This window comes from Trachinotus anak, unplaced genomic scaffold (assembly GCF_046630095.1).
Source record: "Trachinotus anak isolate AG129_WGS33_773 ecotype Australia unplaced genomic scaffold, CSIRO_AGI_Tana_v1 ptg000020l, whole genome shotgun sequence".
NCBI lineage: Eukaryota > Metazoa > Chordata > Actinopteri > Carangiformes > Carangidae > Trachinotus > Trachinotus anak.
In genome coordinates, this window is record NW_027273871.1 from 7438707 (window position 1) to 7452946 (window position 14240).

Here is a 14240-nt window from a genome sequence, read left to right on the forward strand (position 1 = left end):
TCTGTATTTCTGCCACAGCTGTGATGACTTGTTGCTGACAGCTTCATGTTCATTGTTTCATGTCGGCTAATAGATTTTTTTAAATCAGTTTTGTCAGGTTTTACAGAAGGAAGTCAGAGAAGTTTGGATGTTCATACTGAGCTTTCCAGCCGTTTGACAGTGTCTTTCACAGGGTTGTCAAAATAATGACCTTTGACCCCATACAGGATGCGGTCAGTTCATCTACCTGTGTCTCGCTCTCGCCCGTCCCTCTGGAGACAATGAAATGAATGATCAGTTAAATTTCAAAATCGGAAGAAAGAAATCAGAAGCTGATCTTGTGTTGAAAACGGCCCAGACTTTGTCAGACAGTTTACGTGGTTGAGATATTGCAAAGGAACGACATCCTGTAGCTGTGGCCCAACGTTTGCAGGGAAACCTTAAAACATGTAGAGCACAACAACAGCATGAAGCATCAACTCTGCAGAGACACTGAAGGAACTGCAGCACCACACACCCTATGTTTAAATTTGTAAATGTATTATGTGGCTTACTATTTCACTTTTAATAGTATTTTTTAAGTGCATTGTCTTCACTCTATGTGAATGCTGCGTCTGGACTGAAACCAACCAAACAGAACAAAACCCACACTGAAGCACACAAAGAGAACTCTTGTTGTGTTTTCAGCCGAGCAGTTTCCTCACCTGAACAATTACTGTCCCCTCTCACGTGGTCACATGACTGTTCAGCTCATTCACTTAATTTAAACTAATTTAGGAAGCGGAACTGTTTATGTTCTCATTGACTCTTTTTCTGCACCTGCTGATACATGACCATACAAATGTCACAGAACAGATAGAAATCTTATTGTGAAATGACAGATGTCTGTTCTTCATCCTCCTCTAATGTTAGAGCTTTTATTTTAAAAGGTCCATATTTTAACATCTTCTTTTATCTGAAGTGTTGATCTCCATCAGAAGATATATCTGTAGTTTTAAGAACCAAAAATCATCTCAGTGTAGTTTTACATCTCCTCTCTCAGGCTTCTCTCTGGAGCTCTCATAACAACAGGTCAGTCAGCCAATCAGAAGAGAGGATCTGAGTCTCTCTTCTCATTGGTTGACTGTTTTCTGAGTGATCCAATAAAAATATAGCAGATTTCAGGTAAAAACTCAGATAAACCAAATCCTGCAAGGTTGGATTATGAGTCGATGTGGGCGGGGCTTGGGGTGTGGCTGAAGGTGGTACCTGCTTTGTTCTGACATCACAAAGTTCCAGAAGTCCTGACAGCTGGTTTTAAGGCTCAGTGTCTGAATACAGGCTGTGTGCATTTCTCTGTGGACTGAGGCTTTGATACTTACACAGTATTAATATAGAACCTAGACCTGCTTTATAATCACAAACACATGGACATCTACTTTTAGACTGGGTGGGACCTTTAAATATTGATTTTATTTTGTTGACCAAAGCAAACATCCCTCTCAGTTTCTGACTTTAGTTTATTGGTCACAAGTAGAGTCCTCCTCAGTGACATAACGTCGTCTTGCCACCTGGTTTAAGCCAAAGCCGAGATACCGCAGGTCTGTTCTTCCAGCTGCTGTCAGACTGTACAACAAACACTGCGCTCAGTAGTTATTTATCTTTGCTTAAGTAATTGATACTGACATTTGCAGTGTTTTTCTCTTGTACTGTCCACTTTGTTGCTGTAATACTGCAAATTTCCTGACTCTGGAACTGGACTAATTAAGGAATATCTAATCTATTCTATTGTTTTACAGGAGGAGGTGGAAACAGAAAAGGAAAGAGCAAGAAATGGAAGCAGATGCTGCAGTTCCCTCACATAAGTCTGTGTGAAGAGCTGAGACAAAACACAGGTAAGATAAAGGCTTCTTTTCCCCAGTCTTACAGAGGACTTTTTTTTTTTTTAACTTAACATTAAAATCTTATGGGGCCTGTTGTATCCATGGTGACTTGGTTGTTGCTCACCCATTCAGCTAAAACCACATCTTGTCTAGCCATCACCAAAACACCATATCATAAAGATCTTAGTGTTAAGGTTGGAAGGAGGGAAAAAGTGGGATAACGAGACTCTGAAATCCTGTGGCAGCTCGTGAGTTGGCATCTTTGCTGTTTTGTCTTTGGTACAATTAAGTTCACAGCTTTAAATTTTTTGTTTAAAGGCTGTATAAAAACTTTATCAGTCAGCTGTCCCCTTAAGCTGCAAATGAGATCATTGTAACTTTACATGATGGTTTCATATTGACAGTATTTTTCTTAGTTTATTTGAATTTGCAGCTGCACCCAGTTTCATTTCAATCCCTCCAGTAGTTGTTGAGATATTTCAGCCTGAATCCGTAAAGCTGCTGCAGGTACGTCACTGTCACACTTCATGGATTACAAATTATATCAATACATTACTCAGCCCAAATAGCGCCTGCATTTTTCTTTTATTGACTTAATAGCATTTCTCCACTTAAGCTATAGAGAAAAGTTCATGTTGCCTAATAAAATCTGGGCAGTAGAATATTATAGGAATCACATGTGATTATATTTTAAGGTGGATTTTCCCGTGTAAGTGGCAGCAGCTGACTCCTTGTCTTCTTCTGGGTAGGGGGAAATTCCCCCACAAGGGGACCTCCAGACTGGGACATTAATGTATGACCTACTGCACAGTGCAGCTCTATGTATGGCTCTGTTTTGTGGCACATCAAAAGCCCTCAGTGAGTCCTCCCTTTGTTTCACCCACACTTGTAGAAAATTATGTCTCTATATACACAACACAGCATCGATAATTCAGAGTCAGCAGTAAATGTCATGACTTCAGCTGTAGGATGTTGGTATGGTGGCCCTGAAGTTCCAAACAGGGAAGAGAACAGAAACAGAACAAACTGTACAGTTAGAGACTTAAGTCAGATTAGTCATCTTCTTCAGATCATCTGAAACATTATCTATCAGCTGTAATATCTCAGTGTTATTAATGTATTAGATAAAAAGATTGATGTTGATTTTTCATTTCCTCTGTGGAGCAGCGGTGCCTGTGCTACTGTACAAAAATAGACGTCCATCCATTCATTTGTTAGATATCAATACTCTGAGCAGCAGAGCTCAGTCTGAGGTATAAATGAGCCTCCACTCTCCGCTCTGCTCTAAAACCAAAACCTCTGCTCAGTGATCTGATCCTGTTTGGATTAAACAAGCAAAGCAACATGTTAATCACTGAACTTGATAAGTTTTTTTTTTTTTACCTTGGACCGAGCCGGGCTAGCTGCTCCCCCTGACTTCCAGTCTTTATGCTAAGCTAAGCTAAGCTGCTGTGTTTTCAGCATACAGACGTGAGAGTCAGTCTCCTCATCTCACTGTTTAGATAAAGTGAAGAAGCATATTTTTATCTACAGGAGTTAGCACTGGCCTCACAGCCAGAAGGTCCCTCCCACAGTCCAGAGGTGTTCAGGTGACTCTCAGTTACCTGTGGGTGTGAATGTGTGAATGTTGTTGTCTCTGTGTGGCAGCGTGTCTGTGATGTCACAGTGTGGAGGTGTGTGCTAACGTGACGTCTCCTCCTGGCAAAAATAACCCTCAGTAGCTTCTTTAAGTAAGAAAGTGTTTGTTACCGTTGCTTCTGTCTAACACGGCGGCTGCTTGGTCGAAGTCCATTGAAAATAAAAGATTTCAGACCTGCAACTTCTTGTGAAAGAAAACACTCAAATTAGGAACTTTGGAAAAAAAACATCTGAGTCATATGGGAAGTCAAACATAAAGCTGCCATAAAATGTCACCAGCACAGACACACACACACACACACACACACACACACACACACACACACACACACACACACACAGACACACACACACACACACACACACACACACACACACACACACACACACACACACACACACACACACACACATTTTTCACACAATTCATTTACTTTGCAGTTTTCTTTCATGCCCTTTGTAATTTTTTGCAGGTGTGGAAAGATATAAAGTAGCATTTATACTGGTCTCAAAAAGGTTTTAAATTTTACTTGTTGAAACCTGCAGAAACTCTGACGACACAAACATCCACTAGTAAAAATAAGTAAAAACACTTTCTGCAAAAAAGCGTACGCAACAAAAAAAAATTCTCACTCTCAGCTTTCATAAATGTACAAACCATCGTAAAGGTTTGACGAGCGCTGATCAGACAACACTCAGTCTCAGCTGTGAACGCACTACTTTCAAAGACTCACAGTGCAGACCTGACTGAGTCCTAACTTCACACCTCTCAGACCGAGCACATCATTGATCCAGTTTTGAAAAGTGAGGAGCATGACAACACTGAATGCATGCGGGCTGAAGAAAAAAAAATCTTGCTCAAGTGGTACCACAGAGGAAACTGTGGTCGGTGCAGAAAGGGGAAGCAGACTGGTGTTTTGCTGCTTCAACCAGTGGTACGGTTAGTTTCATTTTAACAGGTGACGGGTCGGAGACAGAGGCCAGATTTTATGATACCAGACCAGACAGAAGAACTCAGATGTAGAGTCAGAAGAGGAGAGGACATGAGAGAAAGTGCAGAAACGAGATCTTGTCTGTGGCGTCTCACTCCACCTGAAGTTAGAATAAGGAATTTAAACTTATAGGGAACCGAAAAATAAATATCCTGCCCTACAACTTTATAACTTTGATGATTTATCCTAAAGAAAAATTACATCTAGAACTCAAACTGATCACTGACTTAAAAAAAATGTCCAAATGTGCATTTAAGCCACCTTGGTTTAAAGTTAACCCACTACGCCACAGCATCAGAAGGCTTTTATTGTGAAAGAGCTGTTGAGTTTGCATTGAACCTCTGACGACTTTCTGACCGACTCAGTTTTATGTTGGCGTCTCTTTTTTTCATTGGCTCAGTTGAAGCTGTAGAAACTGAAAGTGAGGACAGTTCAAGCTGAACTCAAAGTTTCACTCTTCTTAACTTGATCATTTCAGTGTTGGTTACATTACATTACACTGAGTTCTGGCTGCTGAATGTGAATAAAGGTCAGTATAGCAGGGCTCTGGACTGTTTCTTTAAAGACTCTGGCTGCATCGTTGCTTTTATTCAGGTGTTGGGCTGTTTCTCTTGTGTCTAACGTCTGACAGTTTGTGCTATTTTTGAAACCGGGTGCACACACATGATATTTTCAGCTGTCCTTAAAAGCAACACTGTTTTTTTTGTTTGCATTGTGCTACTTTGGCTTTGTGCCAATCAGTATGGTCATATGTAGCGTGCACCTGTGATAACATCGACCGCTGACGAGGTGGCAGCCTGGGCAGGAGGTCAGCGCTTCAGGGTGTGTGTGCACCAAGAGAGTAAAAGGAAAAGGTTTGTTGTTGGGAAGCCGGTGAGGGATCGTGCCCAGAGGATCAGTGAGATGACCTGGGGTCTATGAGATCATGAGATGTAGAGTGAGTGTGAGGATATCTCTGGAGGCAGCTTCAGCATATGTTTTTAGATAAGTCGGTTAAGTCAGGCCGATTTAAAAAAAAAAGAGAAACATCTTTGAGGTTATTTGTTTTGTTTATTTCTGTTGCATTTCACACGTATCTGAAATCTCCTGTGCATCAGCAGAAGCTCTGAGAACAGCTCTGCTGATGACCGTGGGACCTACACACAACGGCTCTTTTGTTGCTTGTTATGTGCCTGCTGTGCACCCCGCAGAGGGCACATGCTCCCGCTCCGTGAGCTGTAGAAACATGAGCTAGTACAGAGTACGCCGAGTTCGAACTTCACAAGTTCAGCTGAGGGGTCCAGAGGAGCAGCAGCATTCTCCCTGAAATCAGCAGCTCAGGTTACACGTCAACACACCTGCACCTGACTGAACTGTGACAAAACCATCCAAACTCAGACCTCCACAAACAGATGGAAAAACAGATTCGACAGAGTGCAGCGAAATAATAGTAAAACAATTGATCACTGACTTAAAAAAAATGTCCAAATGTGCATTTAAGCCACCTTGGTTTAAAGTTAACCCACTAAAATAAAAATACAAGAAGCCCACAGAGGCAGCTGTTGTTAAACTGTCCAGGAAATCATGTATTTTTAGCTTCGTCTTCTCAGATTAACCAGCAGCAGCGGGTGTGATATTTCAACTCAGAGACCAAGTTTTATCTTCTAGAAGGACGATTTTATCGTACATCCAAACACCACAGACACAGAGCTGCCAGTAAATCACTGAAGGGCTGCAGAGGTAACACTTTTCTACCGGGGCTACGGCGCACAGTGACCGGCCGGTGGCCTCAGGAGCCGCTGATGTGGTCGCTGTCCCACCTGAACAAATATCAAACCTTCATGAAGTTATTTAACGACAGTTCTAGGGTGGAAGTCGTCACAGCTTTTGGAGCCTGGATCAGAATCTCTGCCGGCGTCACTATTTGTCACGAAATGCATTCTGGGAAACTCAGCTGCTCCAAGTCCACATAAATCACGTCCACATGTATCCTCGATGAAACGGGCAGAGCAAGAACACTTCGGGATATTTGATCTGTTCTTGGGTGGATGTGGAGTCTGATGACGTTTAACAAGATCACGGGTACGAGAAGACGAACGGCTGTAGAGGAACGAAGACAGATTTTAAACAGGTCACAAGACGTGAGGCTTTTTTGGGTTTGAGTTTTGCGCCATTGTTAGACTGTAGGTTTTAGAATGGGTGTGTATTGCACAGAGTGTGTTTTTGTGGTTCGTGGTGTTTGTTGAGGAGAAGAAAAACAGAATATCAGCACGCTGTTGTTTCAGTCCTGTTTTGGGACCCTCAGGATTCGGCCTGTGAAGCTAACGTTAGCTTACAGCAGCTAAGGTGCAGGATTGGCAAAGTCGTTCAGTCTCTTTCATCAGATACCAAGAATTTTAGAGCAAAATAGCAGCTGACTTTCATTAACCACTGAAAGTCAGAATTAGATTATATATCTAAGTACTGAGTATTATCAAATATACTAATATAATATCTGAATGCAAGCCTGTTATTTTGAATTTGACTTTGCTCTGACTGGTTTGAAAAATGAATCCTGGGAGGATCTCAACAAGAAGTGACAGTTTCTCTGACTCTGATCTTTACAAGATACATTACACAGATAAGATTTCATTATAATAATGGTCAATAATTCATAATATCACTGGCCTGACCTCATATACATCAAACAGCTTTGGGACGAACTGGAACAGCAACTGAGAACCAGAGCTTATCGGCCAACATCGGCGTTGGACCTTAGGGATGTTGTTGTGGCTGACTCCCTGCAGAGAGTAATACCCATGTTTATCTTTAAACTGCTGTAAACCAGTCAAATGGTTTGACCCCTACTGAGGGTTAACTATAGTAACATGTGATGTCAGTGTGATGTGAAATACTACCACTATCAAGATGTTTACAGCAGAGCTCCACTGGTGGAGTGTTTATGTGTGAAGGCAGAGTCCTTCCACAGAGCTTGTTGGTAATATACATCCATACATGGCACTCAGGCCGGGCGGCGTAGACACACAGGACACATTGTTAGTCTGACATCCATTAAAGAAGAGGAAGCACTGAGGTCCAGCTGATGATGACCTGTGATAAAACGCAGACTTACAGTTCCCTGAGGCGCAGCGTGGCCACGGGCAGACTGCTCAGGATCCAAACCAGCAGGAAGGTTCTGATCGCAAAACAACGATCAATTAATGCACAGTACGTGTTTCTGGTTTGTGGTCATTCAGGAAATACACCAGGAACAAACGGCCCCTTTTACACTGAAGGAGCTCAACAACCTTTACACAAACTCTTCTCTTATTTCTGATCTGAGCTGAATCCTGCTCCTTGAAAGCAACAGTGGAAAGTAACAACAGATATTTACTCAAACTTTACTCAGTTGTTCAGTAGGCGAAGGTGTCTGTGGCAGTGATCAACCTACAGAGAAATATTGAGACTGTCCTGTAACAAACGGGGTCGTAGGTCGTCTGTCAGCAGGTTATTATGACCCATAGTTAGGTTTTGTTGCTAGGCGACATCTAGTGGTCGTAGTAATGATGACAGGAGCAAAGGGAAAAGTGCGGTGACGTAGTTTATAGAGCGACAAAGTCCACGTCAGGAGGAGGTTGGGGTGGATGGATGAATATGACACAGGAGAGCGGTGTTCGATTCCCATTTGACAGTAGCAGTTTATGTTGTTTCTATTATCCATGACCGTTTGTTGTTGTTACTGTAACCATGACAACAAAGATCGTCTGATGTTGAGGAAGTAGTTATTTTAACCCAAACCACCATCTTTTCCTAAACCTAACAAAGCCATGGCTGTTATTATAGTAACCATGGCAACAAAGGTAGGTACACTGCTCTCGGCACTGTCCACCTGTTTATAATTGTAACCTTGACAACGCAGGACCGGTACACCTGCAGCCAGAGGGGCGCTATTTCAGGAGACGCTGCTGTGGGTCGTGTCAGAGGGTCGATGGTTGATCGGGTCTCACGTCGTTTTCAGCAGCTGTTTTCAGAGGAACATCTGTAGACCACCTCTGGCCTCCACCTGCTCACAGCACACAGCAGACAGACGCAGTCAGAGAGCAGCTGGTGAACACAGAGGAGCATTCAGCAGCTACACAGCCAGATTCTTCCAACTTTGCAGCGTTGCCATAAATAAAGACGTGGGACAAATCTAAATGGAGAAAAAGATTAATTTACCAACAATAAATTTAAAAGATATCAGAGGCGCTTTGATGTTTCCTCGCAGGCTGGATGACCCTGAGACCTCTGGGTTTACAGCGCTGAACATCTGACTGCCACCACACACATCTGCATTCAGCCCAGACTGTGAGCCCGGACCATTGACGGGACCCTCGTCTAACATTATTAGCATTTAAATAAAGTTATATATGTTCGGCTTATGGAACACCTTTGTCTAAAAAAAGAGAGTAAATGAGAGTCAGGTGAGGAGAAGAGCAGCAGGAGGAACAAAACTTAACCTCATTATTTAAATGTGATTATGTAGTAAAGTAAAAAATAACTAGTACTAATACTTGTACTGTACAGACAGGTGTCTTTTCAGTCTCATTCAGACATCAAACACAACACAACACAACGGCTCTGGGCTCAAATGGTGAATTTTCCTGATTTTCTCAGCTCTTCAGATGCAATGGAAACATGAAGAAGGAGTGTGGAGAAGGGGCCGGTGCATCCTGATTCACTTCCTGTTTGTTTTTTTGGAAAAGCATCCTGCTGATGCTAAAATGTTCTGTATGTAAAATGAAGTTTGGCTGAGGCAGCGGGGGCTTCAGAGACATTATGTCTTCAGGTTGTCCGTCCGTGACAGAACTTCTGCAAATTTAGTTCAAACATTGACTCAAGGATGAACTGACTAGATTTTGGTGCTAAAAGGTCAGAGGTCAAAGTCAGTTTGACCTCATAAAACACTTTTTAGCCACAACTCAAGACTTGTTGCAGCAATTACGAAAAAGTTCCACACAAATGATAATAATAAATAAGGACGTGATCTGAAACTAGTCTGAGTGGCGGAGGGATAACGACCACGAGGTGGGGATTTTAGTTTTAGTTTTTCTTCAAGAAACCTTCACAACAGAACTGCTTCTTTCCTGGAAGGTGTCATGCAAATCAGCTCTGATTTGACTGAGTTCAGTCAAACGTGCTGCTGTGTGACAGAGGGAGAGGCAGGAAGTTCAAAAAACACCACTTAAAAACACATGTTCTGAAATACTGATCAATGTGAGGGTAAAGGAAAGTAAAACACGAGGATTTAAAGGTGTGAGGTTAAATAATAAAGACAGATTTGAGATAAGGTAAAGTAAGAGTTAAATAATGAATCAGCTCTGAAAAGCTTGACTCAGTTTGACAGTTTTTTATGAAATGAGTGGGAGTGAGTCTTGAGAAACATTCAGGAAGCTGTCGACTTCCTCGTTTGTCGTGAACAGGTTGTTCTTCTCCACTTTCCTTGTTTTGTGTGTCCTCCTCCCTCCCGACATGTGCTGCATCACAGACAGTGTTGTGACGTATCACCATGAGCAATATGCAACATTTCTGTCTTGCACAACAGTGTTTTTCACTCCGTTTTGATGCATTGATCAGATGCATTACAAAACTGCAAATGCATCACTCACCTCTGGGTCTTTACACACAGTTTGGAAAACATTCACCACAACTATAAGGATAATTTTCCTAAAAAGTCTTGAAAGCAAATATTAATATTTAATATTTAAGTTACTGCAACATAAAACAAAGAAAAAGTTAGTAAAGTCTCACATTACAGACACTGGATCCATTCATATTCATGTTTTCTGCTGGTGTTTCTTCATCACTCCTTACTGTACTTATGATTATGAGGAATTTATCTCTTGACCTGATTTTAATGCCTTGGATATAAAACATCAGATTTCCACATAGATAAGGAAATAAAAAGCTGTTCAGGTCATGGTACAGTTATAAAGTTCTCTCCCCTGATTGGCTGAGGAGTCAGTTTTTCTGGATGGCAGTGGAGACGGTTTGTACCAATGTCTGGTCCAAATGTAGTTTAGTTAAACAGTGTTACCAACATCCTTTTCTGTTACAGCTAGTTTTGTAGTTAAGTAATTCTGAGACTAGATTAGGTCAGAAGAGAGTCTGAGCCTCTGATTGGCTGACTGTTTTCTGAGTGATCCAATGAAAATACAGCAGATTTCAGGTAAACACACAGAGAAACCAAATCCTGCAAGGTTGGATGGTGGGGGCATGGATGAGAGCAGTAACTGCTTTGTTGTGAATATGAACAGGAATGACAAAAGAAAAAGAATTGAATGGAGACTACATCACAGCAGATCTCAGGCTACGAGCCGGACTGTAGGGGGGGCGGTGGGCCACGGCCTCTCCGTTAGAGAAGTTTAACCAAAACAGGCAAAATATGATCATTACTTGCTAGTTCTTGTGAAAAGCCAGGCAGCGGTTTCTGTGCAGACTGGAGCTGTTCAGTGGATTTCTGTGGCCGGTCACCCAATAAGGAAGTACAAAGGTCCAATAGGCTGTAAACAAAGGCATGCTGGGATCAGTCTGGACCAAAGTGGTGAACTGCCTGAAACTCTTCCACGCACACCAGCGTCACTGCACAGACGTACAAGTGAGAATCCGCCATAAAATCTCAGCTTGTTACTGTGTAGAGACACAGAGAGAGAGATGATTTCATGATGCCACAGTGGGTACCCGGAGGCCTGATAGAGGCCTGTTTGTATAAGTTCTCTGTGTGACGGTGTACAACATGTTCTGTACAGCCTATTGAGAAAGTCCACTGATCCACGACCAGATGATGAAAAGTTCCCAGAATTGGTGGATGTTACATTTCACGCATGAGCAGCCGGTGTGGCATCCACCAAGTAGCTTCATGAGCTGAAATTAAGCTAATTTTTTGGTTTGTTATGAGAATAATCTTTCAGGAATTTGTATAAGCACGGGCTATACACTCATGATTAGAAATGTTTATTAAAGTCACATTTGTCTTTGAGTCAAAGTGGTGATTTTTGATGTCCCACTCCTCTCTTTTTCCTCCACACTTTCTTCATTGTTGTTTTTCCAGCAGACACATAGGAAACAGGCATTTTGGAGAGACATGATCATTAGAGTAGCAGAGTGGAGAACAAAGAGGAGGCAGCGGTGAAGAGATAAGTAGAGCAGAAAGGAGCCACGGAGGCACAAACCAGAGCAGAACCTGACAGAAGGAGGCATCAGTTACCATCAGTCACTGTGTCATCTATAGGAAATGGCTCAGTGCAGCGATAAGACACGAGCGACATTCATCTTGACACAATTAAAGGGGCACTCCACCCATTATGTGCTGTACCAGGCAGGGAGTGTCTGACCAAAGGATGCTGCTGGTTGCATTATGGGAAATGCAGCATCCTGTGTTTCTGGGGTCAGGACCATAAAAGTTAGAATATGTTTCTGCTTCTGCTCCTTCATTTTTAACCATTCACACAACTAATCCACCAGTTACAACAGCAATATATAATAATTATAATAATTATAACAAAGTAAGGTCTCGACCTGACCCTGTAAAGTGCCTCGAGATAATGTATATTATGATTTGGCGCTATACAAATAAAATTGAATTGAAAATTGAATTGAAAAGTTAAAGGTATAAATATATAGTATAAAGGTATTTATTTCCATGTGTTTTTGCTTATAAAGTCTATGTTCTATATTAATACTGTGAAAGCATCAAAGCCTCAGTCCACGGAGAAATGCACACAGCCTGCATTCAGAAACTGAGCCTTAAAACCAGCCATCAGGACTTCTGCAACTTTGTGATGTCACAACAAAGCAGTCATCGCCCCCCCCAAGCCCCGCCCACCTGGACCCACCATCCACCCTTGCAGGATTTGGTTTCTCTGATTGTTTACCTGAAATCTGCTATATTTTTATTGGATCAGTCAGAAAACAGTCAGCCAATCAGAAGTGATTATTCTTCTGATTGAAAATATGGATGTGAACGAATCAGATCTGCAAATGTTTCTCGAGAAAGAAGTGAAGAACACGAACATGTTTAAACATCTTGAATTTTCTGTCTGTCCCGGGTCTGATTGAAATCGTCTCCTCCTTGTCCTTGTCCTCTGAGAACAGTCGCTCCGACCTTCCTGCTCCTCACTCAATCACATTTGTTTATGTGTGAAGCTTCACGAGCTGCTTTGCATCCACACGAGTCACAGATGCAAATCCATGTGTCCTTGCTGTTATGACTAGGTCCTGAAGCACAGGTGAACTCATACATCCCCCCAGGATACAGTGCATCTAAAACCATCACAAGCAGAAGTTTATGGTTTAGGATTTTGCATGTGTAGATTATATATAACTGTTGTTTCACAGCATTAAAATGACTCCATCATGTGTTGGACCAGCTGCACATGAAACAAAAAACACTCAGTGTGACCTTTTTTAAACCAAGACTCTCAGATTGAGTCTTTCTTTGATGTCTGTTACTGCTGCACCTGGAGATGATTTTGGACGAATCTACCTTTATTTTTCTTGATTCACTGTTTGGTTTAAAATGTCAGCAAACAGTGATGAAGTTTTCAAACAAGATGAAAATCCAAAACCCAAAATTTTCACTTTACTGTAAGAAAACCAGGAAATTCCAGTCTAGGGGCCGCATCCTTAAACGTGGGGGCGTGGTCTACGAAGGTGTGGCCCTTCATAGCCGCCGTAGATGGCGAAGGCCGAACAGAAATGAGCCGATCTGAGTCTCTACAGAGGATTTATGCTTTTTCTTAGCTGAAGGAACCACGTTCTGCAGCAGGGAAAACTTTAAACGCAGCCCATCTCTGTTACCGTGTTATCACACTGAGAAATAATGGTGATGTGTGATCCTGTGTGGGTCAGGAAATCTTAATCAGACATAATTAGTTGGGGTTGGTGGTGGGTGGATGATTACATGTGGATTTGAACGACATCAGACCTGATTCATGCGTCACTAGAGGACGTAAACATGATCTGACCTGAGTTTGTTAGTAACCAGCACCATCGATTCTTCTGATCCTCTCACCTCTGCCAGGTTCAGGTGTTTAGACTTTTATTTTGACTTTTTCCTGTCACCTGTGTCATTTGCGTAGATAAACATCAGGCTGCTGAAGGAACCTGCTCTGCTTTTAATAAAACAAACGTCCCTGCAGATCTATGCAAATATGAGAGTGGGTGTTACTAGCAGCAGCTGATATTTGATTAAATGTACCAGCGTGATTCACTGCTGTACAGTTACTCTGCTGATAACTCGGTGGACTGACTCAGATCTCTGGTCTGAAGACACCTCCAGGCTGGGAAACGGTTTCCTTCCTCCTCAGCTTGTTCTCAGCCCTTTCAGTAGACTTGAACGTTCAAGTCCAGGACTGATGCTCGGAGACTTTTTAAAGTTTAATAAAACAGTGACTGGCAGATAATGACTCATGTGTGATGCCAGTTTCCCACCACAGGAACTTATTCAGACCTGATTTAACATGAAGCCATTGTCACAAGTTCTGCTTTTCTCCCACTTCAGGGCAGAAATATCAGCTAATGTGGTCAGGAGGTCACACTGAGACCAGCTCCCAGGTACTTTCACATCCATCCTGATTGGTCGAGCAAATCACCTCACAACACGGAGGACTGAAACAGTAACCTGTGTTTTACTCCGCCACAACCCCACAGCTAGACAGAGATTTCCAGTCTGTGATAAACATGTAAGGACAACATCCAGAGGGAGCTGGAACTGAAACATATTTCAGACAGGACACAGCTGAGTTCAGAGTGTTTCATAGAACAGGGAGAA

At 42.2% G+C, this 14240-nt stretch overlaps 1 protein-coding gene across 1 annotated transcript in view; it reads left to right on the forward strand.

Moving 5' to 3' along the window:
* Positions 1-14240, forward strand: part of grk6 (G protein-coupled receptor kinase 6) — a 51926-nt gene that overhangs the window by 10184 nt on the left and 27502 nt on the right. The window contains exon 2 of the mRNA XM_071506034.1: positions 1758-1853. Coding sequence (XP_071362135.1) covers positions 1758-1853 — 96 coding nt within the window. The remainder of the gene's footprint in view (positions 1-1757; positions 1854-14240) is intronic.